The sequence below is a fragment of the Myotis davidii genome, unplaced genomic scaffold (assembly GCF_000327345.1).
Source record: "Myotis davidii unplaced genomic scaffold, ASM32734v1 scaffold394, whole genome shotgun sequence".
Lineage (NCBI taxonomy): Eukaryota > Metazoa > Chordata > Mammalia > Chiroptera > Vespertilionidae > Myotis > Myotis davidii.
The window spans coordinates 4183451-4204308 of NW_006287548.1; the positions used below are offsets into that span (position 1 = coordinate 4183451).

The following is a 20858-nucleotide window of genomic DNA, read 5'->3' on the forward strand; positions in this document are numbered from 1 at the left end:
TTTTATTTGTGAGGTTGGCTGGAAGGAAAGTGGTAAGAGCCATGGTAAATGAGGTACAGAAAGTACTTATAATAAACTTTATATAAAACTAGAGGCCTGATGCATGAAATTTGTGCAAGAGTAGGCCTTCCTTCCCCCGGCTGCCGGCACCGGCTTCCCTCCTGCACCCAGGACCCGGGCTTCCCTTGCAGCCCCAGCTTTGTCCAGAAGATCGTCTGGAAGGACGTCTGGTCTAATTAGCATATTACATTTTTATTATAGATTCTGTTTATATTACATTTATGTAATATATACAGAAATAGGGAGGTCTCTGTTAATTTACATGAGCATGCATATACCTTGGATTCAGGATTCCTATAACTTTTATAACTGATTCCTATACTAATAAGTAAGCACTTTGTATAAGGATGCTTACGATTTATTAGAATGTCTGTACAAGGATATTTTTACATAATTTCTGAGGCATAATTTACAGTTGTTTGCTATAAAAAGAATGAATTGGATCTTATTTAATGGCCCAGATAGAACCTATGGTATGCTTTCAAGTGTTAAAAGGCAAGTTGTATTTTAATAGATGTAGCATCATCCCATTTTTATAAAAACAATCCCCAGTGTATACTTACGTGGGGGTTTCTGTGTGTATATGTGTGTGAGCTAGTAGCAAGAATGCATGGTCTTTAACCATACGGTCAGGTTTGCCCATTGGTGGGGATCAGGTGGCCTCAAAGGAGGAGAGGCTTTATGTATTCCATGGACTTTTCCATCTACCTCTGTATTATCTGAATTCAACAGAGAGTGGGCATTACTTTTGAAATGATCAAAAACAGGTATAAAGTACAAATAAGTAAATTCCTTGGAATTTATATATCTGAATGTCTCAAATTGATGTTATATCCAGCCATTAGTTCAGACTGTTTCGTATTTAATTAACTGTATATTTCCAAAACAATTTAATGCTATTTTGTAAAAATAAATAGTATTTAAGATTAAACAAACTATTTAGACAACCATTTATATTTTTAACTTGAACTTTTTGGATTGTTTTATCACAAAAACTAACGGCTCTTCTTTATATTTAGTTTCTTTTAAGTCTTCAGCAGAAGCCTACAGATAGGAGGCTTTCAGAATTGAGTGGGATGTGTTGGGCTTTAGAAGCGAGCATTGGGCCTGGAGTGTGTTATGATTTGTGGGCGCTCATCCTCTCCTCCTGCAGGTGGACTGCCTGAACCCTGTCAACCACCAGAGGCTGTGCGTGCTCTTCAGCAGCTCCTCCGCCCAGTCCAGCAACGCCCCCAGTGCCTGCGTCAGTCCTTGGTAGGATTCCTGTCCCCCTGCACCATTGCACTTTACCTGAGAACAGAATTCAGTAACTTTAAGTAAAAATTCAGCTCTGGGGTCTGTTTTTAGGTACATGGCATGCTGATGATCATATATGAGTTGATAGAACTTCTAAAATTTGTGAGTTAAATATGAAATTTCTGTTTATTCATGGCTAGAAGTGAATGAGAATATCTTAAGAGTGAACAGAATGTGAGGCTGAAAGAGAAGTTTGTTATAAAAGTGAGGAAATAGATACAAAAGCTACTTTTCAGCATTTTGACAATAATGTAATTTAGGCAGGTTGTCCTTTAGGCATTATTTTTATAAAAACAGTCTTTGCCTTGAGTTTTATTCCAAAACTTAATTCTAAGTAGATTGATAGAAACATGTTTTATAACTTTTATATTTATATATATCTATACTTGTCTATCTATCCACACACACACACACACACACACACACACACACACAAACACAATAAAAGCCTAATATGTTAAGTGTCCAATTGATGGTTGGCCGTTCAACCAATCAAAGCGTAATATGCTAATGATATGTTAAGGCTGCTCAACTGCTCACTATGACATGGACTGACCACTAGGGGGGCAGACAGTTGACCAGTCGCTATAACGTGCATTGACCACCAGGGGCAGACACTCCGACTGGTAGGTTAGTTTGCTGCTGGGGTCTGGCTGTCTGGCTGATCGGGACCGAGTGAGCTGGGCTGGACACACCCTGGAGCCCTCCCACCGTCCCTCCCCAGCTGGCCAACCTCCATGTCTCTCCCCAGCCCTGGTCCGTGCACCACTGGGGTCCCTCTGCCTGGTCTGCGCCCTCTTGCAATCTGGGACTTCTCAGGGGATGTTGGAGAGTTAGTTTCAGCCCGATCCCACAGGGGAAGCGCTGCTCAGCCAGAAGCTGGGCTCGCGGCTGGGGTGGCAGGAGCCTCTCCTGCCTCCGTGGCAGTTGGACATCCCCTGAGGGCTGCAAGAGGGCACAGTCTGGGTTGAGCACATCCCCCTCACCACCCCCGCCCCCCAAGTGCAGGAATTTCATGCACTGGGCCTGTAGTATATTTATATATAAGTGATTTGTTTGAAATGGTAGTCCCAAAGCCTAGTTATTACATAGTTATCTTTAATTTTAAAAATACTGTGGAATGTAACTGCTTGTTTTTGGAGCACTGTTTCCATGACAAAATATATCTCATATTTTCACTTTGGACACCAGAAACACCTATTTCTGCCAGTGAGACCAGGGATTCTTCTAGTATCAGCAGTTGACGGGCTGGGAGAGGCAGGGAATGTTCTCTCCAGCTGTCTGGGCTCCTTAGGTCAAGGATTGAATAAGATGGGGGCTTCAACACTGGTCAGCTAAACTCCTTTGGGCATTTATAAATTAGAATTAAAGTGAAGAATTGGCTCTACTGGAGGAATTTGAGCTGCAGTTCACCAGGCTCAGTAAGGGTGGACTAGAGAGCAGGAGGCAGGATCCCATTTTGTGTTGACAGGGCTTAAAGCTCTGTAAAAGAGACGTGTACTCATTTAATATTATAATCATCCTGATTAAATAGTTTCATAAGATACTAAGGGACTGGGTGTGGATAAGATGCTAAAGTGTAGCTAGTCGAAACTCGTCGCAAAACCTGTTCTGTAACAAGAGAACATTACCTGCATCAGTACTATATCATAAGCACATCTAGTAGACAGTGTGTCTCATGAATTCTTTGCTGTGTGCTAAGTCTCATGATACATTACTAAAAGTGATCTCTTTCTTTAGGATTGTAACAATGGAGTTTTATGGAAAGAATGATCTTACATTAGGAATATTTTTAGAGAGATACTGTTTCAGGTAAGAATATATTTTCACTTTATGTTCCACTTGTGCTTTTTTGCCCGGAATTTCAACCTAAAACATAAACATGAGTTTATTGTAGCGTGGCCTTCACTTTCATGCCACATGCAAAGAAGTAGTCTATTCCATACACTATTATCCAGTTCATTCCTCAAATCTTTGCCCATCTAATTATCCTGCCAACCCTACGATTTTTTTTTTTTTTTTTTTTAGGATTTGTTTTTATAGTAATTCCAGTGAGAAGCAAAAGAAGCATAGGATCTCAGGTTTAAGCCTTAGTGCTATCATCTGCTATTTATATTTCAAAGAGCAAGTAATTTGATCTTTACCAGCCCCCTTTATAGGGAATAACAAGCTCCAGAAATGGAAGGAGTTTTAGGAATGCTCAGCAAATAGAAGGTGCTTACCAAACGGATTGTAGTTGAAGGCAGGGTGTTCAGCTATCGGCCCAAGCAGTGCTTTTAAGTGGAGCCCCGCAGACCGTCCACCAATCATTCTTACTCTAGAGAGGACGCTGCACTTTCTTGACAGTGGATTTGACTGTATTATGCATTACACATTGCTTTTCAGTTTTATGGTTAATGTGAGGACTTTCTTTTTTGTCAAAGGCCTTCTTACCAGTGTCCTAGCATGTTCTGTGATACCCCCATGGTGCATCATGTCCGGCGCTTTGTCCATGGCCAAGGCTGTGTGCAGATCATCCTGAAGGAGCTGGATTCTCCAGTACCTGGATATCAACATACAATTCTCACCTATTCCTGGTGCAGGATCTGCAAACAGGTTAATGGACTCTGTGGCTATATTTCATAGGGTATTCACTATTCTTTTTTTGTGAGGGAAGGTGGTCTGTTATGTTGAATGTGTTATTTGTCATTGGGTTCATATTTATTTACCTTCTAGTGTTGTATGTTCCATTTCATGTTTGTTTCTTGAAGATTCTATTTTAGAATTTATTGGTCATTATAAACAATATAGATACCTTGTCTAGTAAAATATATGGAGATTATGTCTTGACAGTTCTCAGTTATGTTTGTTTATTCGTTCAGCAAACACTGATTTGGCACTATCTATGTTCCCGATACTATGTTAGGCCCTAGGAATGAAAAAGAGCAATGTACAGGACTCCTTGTTCTCTAGGGGAGGAGACAGATTGGTAGCTGTTTATATGCTGGGATGTTTGTGTAAGTTGGAGCTTATAGCAACATTTCTACAGATGAGGCCATGTTTAAATTCATCTCCACTGGTTTTTCATGTACATTCTTAAGAAAAGAAGAACATGTCTTTTTCCTTTGGGGTGTGTGTGTGTGTGTGTGTGTGTGTGCGTGCGCGTATTTGATAACTCCAGAGGAAGTATTTGGTGTCAATATTGGTTTTAATATATACTTTTAATTTAAATTGTTTGCATTGAGCATGTGCCAAATTTAACTTCATTGGTACCTTTATTGGCTTATTTTGGAGTGTGCTTTGGAAGGCACATGTGGGAATTCCAGGTAAATTGACAGTCTGATCTACACTGATGTCAGTGGTTGAGGAGGGCAGAATTGGTTAGTTCCTTTCGCAGTAGCAAGCAGACAGCCATGATGTCATTCCTTGCAATATTCAGTCTTACCTTAAAAAAAATTTTTTTTTGATTTATTTCAGAGAGGAAAGGAGAGGGAGAGAGAGAGAGACACATCAGTGATGAGAGAGAATCATTGATCAGCTGCCTCCTGCATGCCCCCTACTGGGGATTGAGCCCACAACCCTAGCAATTGCTCTGGCGAGGAATTGAACTGTGACCTCCTGGTTCATAGGTCCAAGCTCAGTCACTGAGCCACACCGGCCAGGCACAGTCTTACTTACAAATGGGCAAAAGGCATGATAAAGCAACTTACAAATGGCCAGTAGTTTGTGAAAATAAATTTTGCGTATTAGTAGTCAAAGAAGTATAAGTAAAAACCAGTGAAGTGTGTTTCTATTTTTGTTCTTAAGAAATCATATTTCAAAGGTTTGTAATTCCTGGGATTGGTAAGAGAGTGGGGAATTGATACTTGGATCCTGTTCGAGGTTGTGTAAACTAGTAGTCCTTTTTTTGGAAAACAGTCTGTCAGAATGTGGCAAAGACTGTGTAAATGTCCATGTTCTTTGAATACTACTTTCATTCATTTATTCCAAGGAGATAATTATGGGTATGTATAAGTATTTATATACAAGGAAGTTTATTAGAGCCTCATCAAAATAAAGAACAGCTTGTAAATGACTTAAATGCCCATCAGTAAGGATTGGTTCATATATCCACATAATGGGATATTCTGCAGCCATTAAAAATCAAGTTGTAAAAGAGTATTTGATGTGGGAACATGTTTATGGTCCGTTGCTAGGTAAAAAAAAAGAAAGATTATGAAACTAACTGCAGGAAATAATTTTTATATTGATATTGGTGGTTGGGTTACTGGTGATGCTGCTCTTCCCAGTCATCCCTAACTCCACCCTCCTTTTAACATTTTTTTCTTTTTCCAAGTTTTTGTAGTCAGAATATGCTAGATTTATATTAAAAAAAGAAAATACATATTTTTTAAAAAGAAAGATTCTTAATATGTGATTAGATAACAAATGATTTATGCTAAATTTCAGGTAACACCAGTTGTTGCTCTTTCCAATGAGTCCTGGTCCATGTCATTTGCAAAATACCTTGAGCTTAGGTTTTATGGGCACCAGTACACTCGTAGAGCCAATGCTGAGCCATGCGGTCACTCCATCCACCATGATTATCACCAGTATTTCTCCTATAACCAGATGGTGGCATCTTTCAGGTAAGAAGTCAGAGCGGCCTTCTACGCACTCACGTACTCCCTGGAAGGCTTTGTAGCATTTCCACCAGTACTAGATTGAATTAATGGGTGGCATGTGTTCCCCCACCTTTGCAAATGCAGAGGCCCATACTCTTGTGCTAAGCTTCCAGTGCTATTGTTCTGTTTACTCCTTAACCTAAGAGATTGGTATTATTATCCTCACTTGTATTAGCTCACTTGTAAAGCTAGCACACGGTGGAGTCATGATATGAACTAGTCAGAATGATCCTATTAAATGAAAATCAGCTCAGGCCACACCCTCTAATGGGTGTCTATTTCACCCTGAGTGAAAACCAGCGTCTATTATGGACCTGTAAGCTCCTACATGTGCTGGCTGCCCAGTCCCTCCCTGTTCTTACCTCCTTCTGCTCTCCCCTTGCTCACCTGCCTGGGAGCCTTGCACTTGCTCTTCTCTCTTTGTACCTCCCACTCCCTAGCTGTCTGCCTGCTTTTCCTTTCTCCTGCGTATTTTAGTTCAGATTTCACCTGCCCTGACCCCCTCTCACCTTGGCATTTCCTGCTTTATGTTTTTCCATAGCACTTACCATCTGATGTACATATTTTAAGTATTTATTACTCAAATCTAAATCCCGGGGGCTGGAATTTTGGCCCTTGTGTAGTGCTTTATTCTCAACACCTTAAACAACATTTGACACATAGTAGGAAATATCTGTACAGACAGTCCTCGGATTATGTTGGACTCAATGTACATCATTTTGCGGTTACGCCGCCATCTCCCATTTATTAAAAAATAAAAGTTCTGTCATTTCGACGTGTGTACATATGTGCTTTATGTTTTCTATTATTTATTTACCACAAGCAAAGGTCAGGAATTGTTATCTTTTAAATTTTTTTTAATGTTTCACTTCATTACTAATATGCATGTGCTCCACGTGAGTGACGTAGGTGCTTATGTAGGTGGTTCCGACTTACGGCGAAAATCAGGTCGCGCCGTAGGAACGGATCTCCGACGTAACCCGAGGACCTGCTGTAATTGGACCTTATTTCCTTTTCTAAGCAAGTCTTTCTGGCCGTGAACCTAGGGCCTAAGTGGGCTAGAGCATTTACTAGGTGGAAAGACTCCTGAAGAATCCTTGGGAGCCAGGAAGGTGGTGAATACCTGTGTCTGAGCCACCTGTAGGAAGGATGTCTCCTCCCAGTCATTTTGTTTGTAAAGCACAGGAGGGTGGCCGCTAGGGGAATAAAAGATGACTTCATGGTGCAGTGAAAAAACAAAACCAAATGCTTCCAATATTTTTGATTGTTTTAAACGACCATTTTATTGAAACTTTATCTCTTATGCCTCATAGGATTTGACCATTATGATATGCCTTTACTCAAAATATTAACATATTTTTCACTTTTCTATTACTTGTGTTTTCTTCTCTCAGTTATTCTCCCATTAGGCTTCTTGAAGTATGCGTTCCACTCCCCAAAGTATTCATTAAACGCCAGGCCCCATTAAAAGTGTCCCTTCTTCAGGATTTAAAGGACTTTTTTCAAAAGTAAGTTTTAGTTTCTTTGATGTTCTTTTTTGTTCAGAACTACCTATAATCTACAGATATTTTAAAGATCAAGTTTATTCATTTATCTTTCTTTGAAAGCAAATAATGGCATTTTTCTAATTGTATGTTAAATATGCTTGGAAAAATTTAATAAAAAATTAAAATGTAGACAATATATAAAAGTATTTAAAAAGAAGACGAGCCCTTTTAGACATAACAATTGTTAAAATTTTGATGTACATCTTTTCAGGTCTTTTTTGTTCTGAAAAATGGTATAAGATTCTTACTTAGATACAACATTAAAAGTTTTGTGTGTGACATCTTTTTTCTATTTATGTGAGATTAGAAAATTTGATTGCACTTTCATAAAGTGTTTACTATTCTTTCTGTTGTTAGAGTTTCACAGGTCTATCTTGCCATCGATGAAAGACTGGCATCTTTGAAAACTGACACATTTAGCAAAACAAGAGAGGAAAAAATGGAAGATATCTTTGCACAGAAGGAGGTAATTCATTCCTTGGACAGAAACCCAAACGCTAACCATTAACTCACTGGAAGGTGCGTTGGGGCGTGTTTCAGGTGCGGGCTGGGTTGTTCCTGTTCTCGTAGATGGAAGAAGGCGAGTTCAAGAACTGGATCGAGAAGGTGCAGGCGAGGCTCATGTCTTCCTCTGTGGATGCCCCTCAGCAGCTGCAGGCGGTCTTCGAGTCCCTCATTGCCAAGAAGCAGAGCCTCTGTGAGGTGCTCCAGGCCTGGAATAGCAGGTGGGACTGGGCATCCGGTGCGTCTTCACTGTCACTGCGGAACGGGCTCTGCCATGATGTCTTCAGTTTAAGTGTCCTTGTAATTATGGACGTTTAACAGTCTTTAATGTTGTTTCAAATGTTACAGTGTGTGGGCTTATTGACTCTCATCTGAATCATTGTATATCATATTCTTGTATTGAAATATTTATTTTGGGAAGTATTTCCCTTTAGTGTTTATTTAAATGTCCAGTTAGATGAGTATAGCATTCATTTATTGAGCACTTGGGTTATGCTAGGCACTAAATAAACACTAGATGGACATTCACTCTTATTTGGTCTTGTGAGTCCTACAATGTATATACCATTTCCATTTTACAGAGGAGCAAACTATGGCTCTCAGAGACTAAAGGGTGTGCTCAGGTTATGTAGGTGCTAATTGTCAGAGCTGGGCTTGGAGCCCAAATGTATTGGTCTCTAAAGCCCCTGTTTTTAATACAGTGGGGCCTTGACTTACAAGTGTCCCGACTAACGAGTTTTTCGAGATACGAGCCATCTCTCGGCCAATTTTTTGCTTTGAGTTGCGAGCTAAAATTCGGGTTACGAGCCAGCTTCAGATACCCCACCGCTAGTTGGCGCAGTGAACGTCACAGTGAACGCCACAACATCAGTCTCACTCATTCACTGTTGATTTGACATACGAGTAATTTGAGTTACGAGCTCCGTCACGGAACGAATTAAACTCGTAAGTCAAGGCCCCACTGTACTATGTCATGACATCTCTTATAATAACTTGCTGTTCCTTTATATCTATAGTCAAATCAGCAATAGCTCTTGATTAGTTGACTAGAAATAAAACAAAAACTTCGTCTTAGTTATCTACAATCTTAAAACTCCTGCAGTCAAAACAGGAAAATCTAATTACTGTGTTTTCAAAGCTGTAAGGAGAAAATTTGTAAACATTATTGAGGATATCAGAAACAAAACCATTTTCTTTGTTTTCTTCTTTTCCTTTAACTGTAGGTTGCAAGACCTTTTCCAGCAGGAAAAGGGTAGAAAGCGGCCTTCAGTTCCTCCAAGTCCTGGAAGACTGAGACAGGGGGAAGAAAGCAAGGTAAGAAAACGTTTTGAAGCACTTTCCCTTTCCACGGAAGATGTCTCAGCAGACAGAACAGAGCAGAGCAGAGCTGTCTGGCTGGGGAGGGGCCTGGCCCCAGGGCTGCCTCGCCCCAGCGCTGTTCCATAGCTATGCTGTTTTCAGCTGTGCTGTATCACAGTTGAGCTGTGTTCCACTGAATAAAGTTTCCTTTTTCACCAAACCCCAAATCAGGGATTCCTTTTGGCATTGAATTGGTGCCAACAAGCACTGGTAGACAGAATGAACATGAAGCTTTTAGACAATGATCTCTGGAAGAGGAAGTATGACCTGGTAGCTGGAGAGAAACAAAGGGTGATGGACAGGTTTTGTTTTATGATAGACACTAGAGGCCCCGTGCACGGATTCATGCACTGGTGGGGGGGGCATGGCCTATGGGAATCGACCTGCTGTGGGAGTGCACTGACCACCAGGGGGCAGCTCCTGTGTTGAGCATGTGTCCCATGGTGGTCAGTGTGCATCATAGCATCTGGTTGGTCATTCTGGTCGTTCCGATATTCAATCACTGGGCTTTTATATATATAGGTAATAGCATATTTACATGCAGTGGAGAAGGTGAGAACGCGGAGAGAATATATTCCATGAGCAAAGAAAGACTCAGATGAGACAGAGGGAAGTGCTGACCTCTAAAATAGGTTGGAAGGAAAGGAAGGGAGTGCAGATGTGGGTAAATATGCAAGTGAGAAGGGAAAAGTTTCTGATCAGACAGAAGGCAAGGGTGAGATTCATCTCTGGCTTCTGCATTTAACCTGTTAAGCTATTAAGCTATACATTAAAGTATTTGTGAAAATGAAAAACAATGCCTCTATTACCAATTTTTTGAAAAGAGCTATTTTTAATTAAAGTGTGTTATTTATGTTAATATATAGTGGGTTTGTTATTTTTAAATGAATTAATAAATGCATATCCTGAAACTTTCAGTTTTAATTTCTAATAAGGTAAAATTTGAAGATATAACTTACATAAAAGCTGAGTGTCTTAATAATTCTTAAGGGTTGAAGGGGTCATGAGACCAGAAAACTTAAGATTCACTTGGTTAAAAGTTTTAGTGTTCCCTTAAGAACAAAGTGTTTTCTTCTCTACAGATAAGCACGGTGGATGCACCTCCACGGAATGTTTCTCCAGGGCTTCCGAATGGAGAAAAAGGTTGGTCCTTGAGCCTAGTGATCACCTGCCATTAGATTTAAAGACATTATTATTATTAGTCTAGTGCAGTGATGGCGAACCTATGACACACGTGTCAGAGGTGACACGCGAACTCATTTTTTTGGTTGCTTCTTCTTTGTTAAATGGCATTTAAATATATAAAATAAATATCAAAAATATAAGTCTTTGTTTTACTATGGTTGCATATATCAAAAAATTTCTATATGTGACATGGCACCAGAGTTAAGTTAGGGTTTTTCAAAATGCTGACACGCTGAGCTCAAAAGGTTCGCCATCACTGGTCTAGTGGTTGTTTTTTACTGCTAATTTTGACAATTACTTTGATTGTAGCTTTATCAGTTTAAGATTATTATAAAGTATATTTCAAGGAGAGAAATTAGGAGCTCAAAATAAACAATAAACAGAGAAGACAGCTGTTAGGGGAAGAACAAGAAGGAAAAAGGAGACTGAATGTCTGCTTTGCTAGTTCCAAAGTCAGCCCCCAGGTTTCAGTGCAAACGTCTTACAAAGTTTAATTAGGTTTTTATGTCACTAAAATTTTTTCTAGATTTTAGCTGTCTTTCACAATATTTCATTGAATAACTTGGTGGCATCCTAGCAAATTGTCTAGGTTCTTACTTAGACCATCTTTGTAGAACAAGAGCTCAGCTCATATAGTTCTTTGCATTTTTCTATTATAATTAAGTGAATTTTCCCCCCTGAGAAGGTGGCGTATAATCTTTTCCAATAGTGTAATAATTTCATTCTCTATTAAATTGAACTAATAAACATAACTTTGCATTATGGTCTATTGCAAAGAATATTGGTAGGAGTCCGACTTGGTTAAGATCTGGTCATAGTCAAGTCATATAGCCTGTCTGAATTTTTGTACCCATATCTAAAATATGCACTAAAATGGCCTAATTTTTAGGAAGCTGAAATACTTTGGTTTTTGAGGTAAAACTGTGAGTTGGCTTTTTAAAAGCATTGCGATCAGGTAGAAATGGACTTCATGTTTCCACATGACTCATCTAAGCTGTGCTTTTCTGCAGAGGACCGCTTCCTAAGCAACCTGTCCAGTCAGAGCTCCACCAGTTCTGTCCACCTGCAGCTGCCTACTCCCCCTGAAGCGATGCCTGAGCCGGCGGGGGGAGGGCCGCCAGAACTGGACTCAGCCAGCGTTTCCGAAGGTACAGCTCCGGTCACTTTCCCTGCATTTCATCCCAAAGAGAAAAGCACTCTGAATGCTTTGACACAATGCTCTCTTATCCCTTAACAGTGATTCTGAACCTTCTGGCCCTTTAAATACAGTTCCTCATGTTGTGACCCAACCATAAAATTATTTTTGTTGCTACTTCATAACTGTAATGTTGTTACTGTTATGAATCATAATGTAAATACCTGATATGCACGATGATCTTAGGTGACCCCTGTGAAAGGGTTGTTCGACCGCCAAAGGGGTCACGACCCACAGGTTGAGAACCGCTGTCTTAGACTTTACACATTTTATGCTATTGAATATGCTCTCTTAACTATAGCTTTTTACCTTGTCACCTCTTCAGTTCTCTATGTGACATGTAAATATCTCAATAACAAAACATTATTCAGCTTTATCTACCTTCTGGGGGTATTACTTTCTTAAGTCCCATAAAGCACATGATTGTTGCCTTGTAAGAAAATAAGAAAAATTGCAGCCATTTCTCCAACAACAAATAGGTATTGCATTAATAGCAAATCTATGCATTGCTTCTCTTCTTCCTTGCTTTCTATTTAAGCAGCAACTACTTCCTTAAAAATACCTTAAAAATAATTTTTTAGGTGCAGTTAATCTCATGTGGAATAGCCACAGTACACAGAATTGAGTTGCAGTGGCAACGTGAAGAGCTGAGTTCATACTCAGGCAGTAATTCCATCGTGACTGCTGCCTGGCCTCTGCCATCGCTTGTAGGTGGATCTCAGTGTCAGAAACGTTAAAGTGTAAAAGAGTGAACCCCTTGGAGTCAGTGCTGTGTATGCTTCATTGTTGCTTTCTGATTCATTCTATAATAATTGTTATTCCAGATCGGAAATTTACACCATCACTGGTAATTATCCTGTGCCTACATCTGAGTTCCAAAACGGAAATGAAATTGATGCTTTATACTTTTTTAAAACTCTCTTGAATATTAACATATAAGTAGAATATTTTTCATCTTAGACGTGTTTGATGGACATTTGCTGGGATCCACAGACAGCCAGGTGAAGGAAAAATCAACCATGAAGGCCATCTTTGCAAATTTGCTTCCAGGAAACAGCTATAACCCCATTCCGTTTCCTTTGTGAGTATTATAAAGGCCAGTGGCTGTTGAGTGGTTTTGTTTTTACTTCATTAAAAAAATCTACCTAGATTTACTCTCTCTATATTTAAATGTGCTTACTTGACTGTATATCTATTTCTCAACCCTAGAATACATTTCGTCATAGTAAAAGAGATGTCTTTTGGTATAATGTAATTTGTACGACACCATTGTTATATAATAGATGAATAGATGAAAAAGGATTAACTAATGTTGCTTAAGATACTGATTCTGAAAATAATTGTTTATATATTTTAAGATATATTGCTATATCTCATAATCCTAAAAACATATTGCTGATTATATACAAAGATGATATTATTGATCCAATAAGTTGCTGGGACACCGTTCTTTTCTAACAGGTGTGATGAATTACAATGGCCCATAAAGTGTTCATGTGACCTTGTTTGTACTGGGCTTGCTCACAGTGGGAAAATATATAGACTGGCTGTGAGAGTTTTTCTTCTGCTCATTGACCTGTTTGGTTGTCAGATGCTGCTTAATAAGGACTTTTTCTTAACTGAATTATGTGTTTATTAAACTTCTCTCAGGCGTTCTCACAGTCTTGGGGGAGAGACAAGCCGAGACTCACGATACAGTAATCTTTCTACAGGGATGGGCAAAAGTAGGTTTACAGTTATTCATGTGGAGAATACTACAATAAATAATACAAGAATAAACTGCGTTTCACGTACAACTCTAAACCCACTTTGCCCCACCCTGTATAATAGTCATGTGTAAAGGTGCTGTTTTCTCTGCTTTAGACTCAGATGTCTTAGTTTCTTCACAGGGTTATGGTCCCTCTTGTTTTATGGTTATTGCACATACCCTCACTTTCTTCTTAGTCATTAACTCCCCTGCATTGTTTCTCTGAAAACCTTAGTAGACTCTCCCCCCAGCTCCCTGCCCCAACCAGCGTAGGTCTCTGTTGTACACACTTATGATTCCCTCATGGCACTTACCACAGACGGTAATTATATTTTTTATAGGATTACTTGTTTCTTTACCTTGCTGTACTATAAACTCTGCCATTCCTATTTTTTTCACAGTTGTATTGTTAACATCTTGCACAAGTCAGATGCTTAGTAATAGTTTTTCTTAATATTGTGCATCTAGCCCATTAGTTCTCAGACAAATGAATGAATGTTTCTGTAGGGGGTTTCGGGTGGAAGTTGGGGGAGCAAGATTTGGGTTAAAACTCCATTGAGTTTCCACATGCTGATAGGAGAGCAAAGTTGTTATTTATTTCTTGTTGGACTAGTATTACGTTTCCATAATTCCTAGCAGACTTTTCTTTCAAGCTTATAGTAGAACAAAATCTTTCACACTTCTGCTGTTCATTGTAAACCCTCTTTGAGATAAATATGGTCTAAAGTCTTGCCAGTGTGGAAAAGCTTATTTTGGAGTGACTATTCTGAGCCCTCTGATTTGAAAACTAATTCTGATAATTTTCAATTGCCTTTAAAACTTTTCTGTTGATATATTTTCTTCGGCTCTTTTTTTTTTTTTTTTCGTTTTCCCCCCTTTGGCTCTTTGATACAAGTTTTGTATACATTTTGGCTTTACTTAATTATATTCTTATAATTAGGCAGTCTGTAGTTAAGATTGTCCTGAGATTTACTTGCAACGTGTTAATTGTATATTTGATTTTTTGCTAATTTTGTTCTTATTTATGTATTTGAAAATCTTGAACAGCGATCCAGATAAACACTACTTAATGTATGAACACGAACGGGTGCCCATTGCGGTCTGTGAGAAGGAGCCCAGCTCCATCATTGCTTTTGCTCTCAGGTATTATTCTTAGGGCTTTTTCACCTATGATTATATTTTTATATTTTTTGTATATTTATTAATTGCCTTACTGTTGATATCTGTCACATAGACTAGAGCAAAAGATGAAATATAGTAAAAGCGTATATACTCTTTGGGTGAGGTAGCTTATTTTCATTGTATCTGAAGATGTACTCTTTACCCAACTAATTACAGAATGATTCTTTTTTTAAAAATTTTTTGTTGATTTTAGAGGAAAGGCAGGAAAAGGAGAGATAAGAGGGGGGAAAGGGAGGGAGAGAGGGAGAAAGAAAGAGAAACATTGATTTGTCTCACTTATTTATGCACTCATTGGTCTAATCCTGTATGTGCCCTGACTGGGGATCTAACCTGCAACCTTGGCTTATCGGGACAATGTTCTAACCAACTGAACTACCAGCCAGGGTATTACAGGATACTAGGCAAGCTACTTACTAATCCTTCTATCCTCTAACCACTTTCTGTCTTATAGTATGTAACTGTTGTATCCCTTCCTTCAATATACTTATTGACATAATACTTAGAACGTATCTGCCATTTTTCATCTGAGTATCGTCTTTTATACTCTTCATTCGTTTCCTTCCTGCTTCCCACACTTAACAGGTGATGTTTCTTAAAGCAATACTGTTCCGATGCCTTAACCGATTTATGTGCCCACAGTTATCATGGGTCTTAAAGAAGCTCTTGTTCCCTGACATTTGCTTTAATCTCAATCAGGGTCCCCAGACTTCTAGTCCAAGAGTTGGATTTTTTTTCGGCCAATGCAACATAAAAATTTTTCTGGGTAAAGTTCAGTACCTTTAACTAGAAAAGCGCTCTCAAGTTCCTTCCCTCTCTATTATCTAAACCCTGAAGCTGCATACTTTTAAGTCAGCTTTGAGCCCCTACACGCATTTGATAAGTGTCAGTATGCAGGCTTTCATAGTCTTTTTTAGGATATTGATACTGGTTGGTGTGTTGGGTTGTATTTTGTATTCTCTCTGAAGACATTGACCTCCATGAAGTTTCTACTTGATTACTTTGGTTAGTTAAATGTGTTTGTTTCCTTAGAGATACTTCTAATGATTGTGTTTTCATAGTGCAGAGCTTATGTGAAAGTATATGATTTATTTTAAAAGGAGGGCTTAATGTTTAACATTTCTCAACCTGTTTCTACCCTCAGTTGTAAAGAATACCGGAACGCCTTAGAGGAGTTGTCCAAAGTGAGCCCGCGGAGCAGTGCCGAAGAAGGGCCTCCCACCACCAGGTGACCTGCGATTGAGTGGAGTCTGTTCTAATGTGGCTGTGCCATCATTTTCTAAATTCTCAATAAATGATAAATAATTCACTTTTATCAATATGAACGTTTCTAGGACCCACACTTATATTTTAGCTAATAATTGATAGGACAAAATTCAAATGTAGCAAAAGATCTTAAACTGTTTCTTTGGATACTGTTCAGTGGTTCTCAACCTTCTGGCCCTTTAAATACAGTTCCTCATGTTGTGACCCAACCATAAAATTATTTTCGTTGCTACTTCATAACTGTAATGTTGCTACTGTTATGAATCGTAATGTAAATATCTGATATGCAGGATGGTCTTAGGCGACCCCTGTGAAAGGGTCGTTCGACCGCCAGAGGGGTCACGACCCACAGGTTGAGAACCACTGGTTCAGATGATTGCCATAGAAGTTCAATGTATACTGCAGTTTTAAACTTTTAACAGTTTTAATTCTCTTTGTTTTCATTTTAAAAAATATTAACCTGAAATTAGTAACCAACTGTTTGTCTTTATAACTTAAAAATATTTGTGAACTTTCCATAATAATTAAAGATCCTAATAATTAAAACAAAACAATAACCCCCAAACCGATTCTGGCATTTGGACCGAAATTGTCATAGGTTCATTATTTTTATTCTTATTGGAATAGGTTTTCCAACTTTACTAATGTGACAGAATTTTACTTGAATTATATATTATGATGACTAGCATGAGAAATGGGAAATTGGTATTTTCTGTAATTGTTTGACTTATAGATGCTAATATAACACTAACGGACTTGGGAAAAATATTATTAAAATTTATGCTCTCATATTTTTCCACACATATTTATAGTTATAATATTTTACTTTCTTTTTCTGAAGTCCAATAGACATTTCAAGACTTCTTTTTCCATGTTCTACCCTGTGTGTATATAAGTCATGAATCAGATTTATGCTATTGTGAGTGAGGTAGGTGGGGAGTAGATTAATGCAGGAATCAGAGTACTTGCTATTTTCTGTCTGAATAGTGTAAAACCAACTTTTCTTCTGTTTTTTCATTTTTAGTACTTTAGACAGCAGACCAAAGAGCAGCAGCCCCATTAGATTACCCGAGAGCAGTGGAGGACAGACAAACCGCACAGCAGAAGCAGAACCACAGCCAAGTAAGATTGCAAATGGAGAAGGAGTTATTATTAGTTTTGTTTGTAATTGTGGGCAAGAATTTATTCTGGTCTTTGATATACAATATGGGCTGAAAATTTCTTGTATATCCTTCTTTATACATAGTTTGCTATTGTTTGATTCTTGTTTATTGACTTTGGAACTCCTAGAGACTCTTAGGTCTATGCAAAAGCCAGCAGGACCTGCCTTCCCACCTACGCTTTCAGTTTAAAGTGTACAACCTAAGAAATATAACAGCAACATCTTTGTTGTTTTATAGTGTTGTTGGCATTGTGCAAAGAACTTCTTATGTATTATCTCCTTTAATCCACACAGTAACCAAATAAGAGTTATTTACCATATCCCAATTTTCCCAAAAGGAAGTTTAAATTAAGTTAAGCAATTTGTTCAAGATTACTATACAGCTACTGGAGAATTGGAATTTGAACTTGGGTCTTTGTCAGTTAAGAATGTATCCACTACAAGTAACAGAAAACTCATGGCTGTTGGGGTTTAAACAAGTGGCAGTTTATTTTTCTAAAATAACGTCTGCAGGTAGGTAGTTGCTGGCAGTGGTTTAGCAAGTCACCATTGTCATGACAGCATAGGGGTAGTTAGTTTTTCTACGATTCTCTTAAGTTTTACTCATGGTTGGAAATGTTCCACTGAACATCTTTATTTGAGGCAGAAAGAAGGGAGGTATAAGCTGCAGCCATTCCCTTTTACTAGCAAAGCAGAGACCTCCCCTTCAGGTTCATTAGCTAGGACTGCTTCACATGGCCACCCCTCCCTGCAAAGGAGACTGAGAGAGTGATGCGCATGTCCTAGTCGGCTTATGCAAATCATTCATTTCCTGGGGCTGTTCACATGGTTGCCCAACTCCCCTCCTTGAATTGAAGTTCAGTTAGCAAGGAACAAGGTAGGATTAGATATAAAGGAGGCCATTCTGATTTCTAACATCCTAAAGTAAGCACTTTATGATTAACATTTGATAAGGATCTTATAGATTGTAAATGTCCAAGATTAAAATCATATATACTAAGCTCATAGATCATATGTATTAAGCTCAAAACTAAGAATAAAAGTATAGAGCAAACTTTAGTAATATTTTTGGCCATCCCATACTACCTACTTTCTGAAAAAATGTTAAAAAACAAACTCATATTTTGTTGTATTAAAATGTAAGAACACAAATGATATAATGATGTTAACTTTGAATTCCCATAGCTCATAATGTTTTTTGAGTTAGTTTTAATTGTAATGCTATAACAATTCAGCCCTAACTTAATCTTGTTGCTTAAGATGTTATGACTGCCTTGGAAATATATTTTTCAAAGGTTTTATTAGAATTTCTCACCTTTTGATACATAGCTATCTGACCATTGTTCTTTTTCTGTTTCTGTTAATAAGAGTGCTCGACTGCCCTCCCCAAACTCATAAAAATTATGGAATAATAATCTGTGCAAATGAAAGTATCAGTGTTACTAATATTTATTATCCTTAGAAAATGGTTACTGCAAATAAAGAAATGAGTTGAAAATTTTAATTTTTCCACCTGTAGTGACCAGTACTTAATATGTTGCCTCTTATTTTTAGCCAAAAAGGCTTCTGGAATGTTGTCCTTCTTCCGAGGGACGGCAGGGAAAAGCCCTGATCTCTCCTCCCAGAAGAGAGAGACCTTACGTGGGGCAGATAGCGCTTACTACCAGGTCGGGCAGACGGGCAAGGAGGGGACAGAGAATCAAGGCATCGAGCCTCCAGGTGTGTTAAAGGGAGACCGAGCATGCTTACTCTAAGCTTTGATTGACATAGTTTAGTTGCTTATTTCCTTAGAGCTGTAAGTAGATGATTCTTACTACTGAAATCAGGGCCCCTCACTCCTCACACTCAGGGTGGTAGAGTGGAAGAGCATGGCACTTGGAGAGTCCGCTGGTTTCCGATGTCATTGCAATCACTTACTGCGAGGTAGAGTCAGAAATCCTTCCCTCCCCACCTGTAATGTGGCAAAAAGCAATCAATGTCTCCTAAGGTTTACATGACATTACACATGTAAGACATGTGTCTCACATGCAGCTCACAGTATATATTCAAATGGTTCTCTTCCACTAACCCCTCAGATGTTCTTTCCAGTCCCTGCACGGTTGAGGCTATTGCTGTCCACCTTCATTTGATAGTTAGGACATATGTCTAGCTGATTGTGTTTGAGTCTGGAGTTAGACCAGGAGTTAGCAGCCTTTGCTGACCTGTTTTTGTAACTAAAGTTGTTTTGGAACATAAGCACACCCATTCAGTTACTTACTGTCTGGCTGTTTTTATGTATGTGTTGGCAAATTGAGTAATTGTGACTTAGTAAAATACTTTAACATCTGGCTCAAATACATTGGTAGTCGATTAGATCATGAATTTAGTAGTTTATTTAAAAAATAGCAACTGCCTGATAAATCTTCATTATTATTTTAAGATACTTGTTTAGTATTCTATAAGCTGCTATTGAGCTCAGATCCTTGGAGGGCTTTGGTGCTTTGGAAAAAATAATTTTGAAATATGAAACTTGAAGGATGACTTATTCTAGATGTTAAAAATATTCCTAATCTACAGTAATTAAACTGGATCTGTCAGTAGGTGTGCCACACAGATCAGTCAAATATAAAACAAAAGTAGCTCTGAAGAAGACACTAGTATATTTTATGTATTATAAATATTTTAGTATATGATATAGAAAGAACCACAAACCATTGGAGAAGTATTATTCCCCGCATGGGGGAAACTGGTCATAAACTCTGAATAGAAAATCTTGATGTAAGAGCTGAGTTAGTATATTGCTATTATAGGAATCACTGAAGTATAAGCAAAATTATTCTTTACCCTAAAGTCTCTATTTTTTAATTTGAAAATTGATCTTGCAAAAGGTACACACATTTTTATTATAAACTATTATTGTAATACTTTACAATAAAAGTTGTATACAGTGCATGCATGAGAGCGACTTGGCTAAGATAAAGAGGGTCCGTTTTTATTGTTATGTCAGGGGAGAAAGAACAGACAAAATGAAGTGATAACTAAAATTTTGGCTTGACTAATGATATTAAACTTTTCAGATGAAGTTGATGGAGGAGATGCACAAAAGAAACAACTCACGAATCCTCATGTGGAGCTCCGTAAGTATGAGATAAAATGTTGTTGATTTAGGCCCAGGGACTATAGTTGAGCAAACTCTATTATTTGAAGTTTTCAGTTACATTCTAGATAAGTATTCTATTCCTTGAATATTAAGTCTGTGTGCTGATGTAGTTTTAATTAGTTTCAATCTCGTTCATGAAATATACGTTATTCACTTACAAAGAAAGTTAATTTTTACACTTAATTGAAATGATAATTTTTAACCCTTAAATTATAATTTCTAATGTTTTAATAATTACTTATTGTGTAATCTGGAGCCATAGAGTCTTGACAAGGTATCTAGAATTGTGTGTATGTGTGTGGGTGCTAAAAACTTATTACCCAGAATATTATATACCATATGTAAAAGTACAATGATGAAAATACAGTAACCAGTATAAAGTCAGAAATGGGTCTTATATTATGTTTGACTTTTATGTAAATATGGAAGGGTGGTCATTAGGAGCTCTCTAATCCTCTCTAAAAATCACTTTAACAAGATTATGATGAACAGGGATATAGTAGGCTTAACATGAAAAACACTATTGTGGAGAAAATTAAATGGCTGTGTTTGGTGGGAGGTGTGGAATTGGACAAG

General features: G+C 38.1%; 1 protein-coding gene across 8 annotated transcripts in view; it reads left to right on the forward strand.

Annotated features, from left to right (window-relative positions):
• Positions 1-20858, forward strand: part of PIKFYVE (phosphoinositide kinase, FYVE finger containing) — a 65288-nt gene that overhangs the window by 38064 nt on the left and 6366 nt on the right. For 7 of the 8 annotated variants that reach the window (XR_435432.2, XM_006759440.2, XM_006759444.2 and 4 more), the window contains 16 exons: positions 1214-1314; positions 3097-3168; positions 3780-3951; positions 5785-5963; positions 7394-7507; positions 7904-8012; positions 8117-8271; positions 9274-9364; positions 10492-10552; positions 11605-11742; positions 12750-12870; positions 14584-14679; positions 15860-15943; positions 17006-17103; positions 18698-18862; positions 20200-20259. Coding sequence is in view for 7 of the 8 variants with exons in the window: in XM_006759440.2 (XP_006759503.1) it covers positions 1214-1314; positions 3097-3168; positions 3780-3951; positions 5785-5963; positions 7394-7507; positions 7904-8012; positions 8117-8271; positions 9274-9364; positions 10492-10552; positions 11605-11742; positions 12750-12870; positions 14584-14679; positions 15860-15943; positions 17006-17103; positions 18698-18862; positions 20200-20259 (1816 nt within the window). In the remaining variant the exon portion in view is untranslated. The remainder of the gene's footprint in view (positions 1-1213; positions 1315-3096; positions 3169-3779; positions 3952-5784; positions 5964-7393; positions 7508-7903; positions 8013-8116; positions 8272-9273; positions 9365-10491; positions 10553-11604; positions 11743-12749; positions 12871-14583; positions 14680-15859; positions 15944-17005; positions 17104-18697; positions 18863-20199; positions 20260-20858) is intronic. The other variant, XM_006759443.2, reaches the window with a different exon arrangement.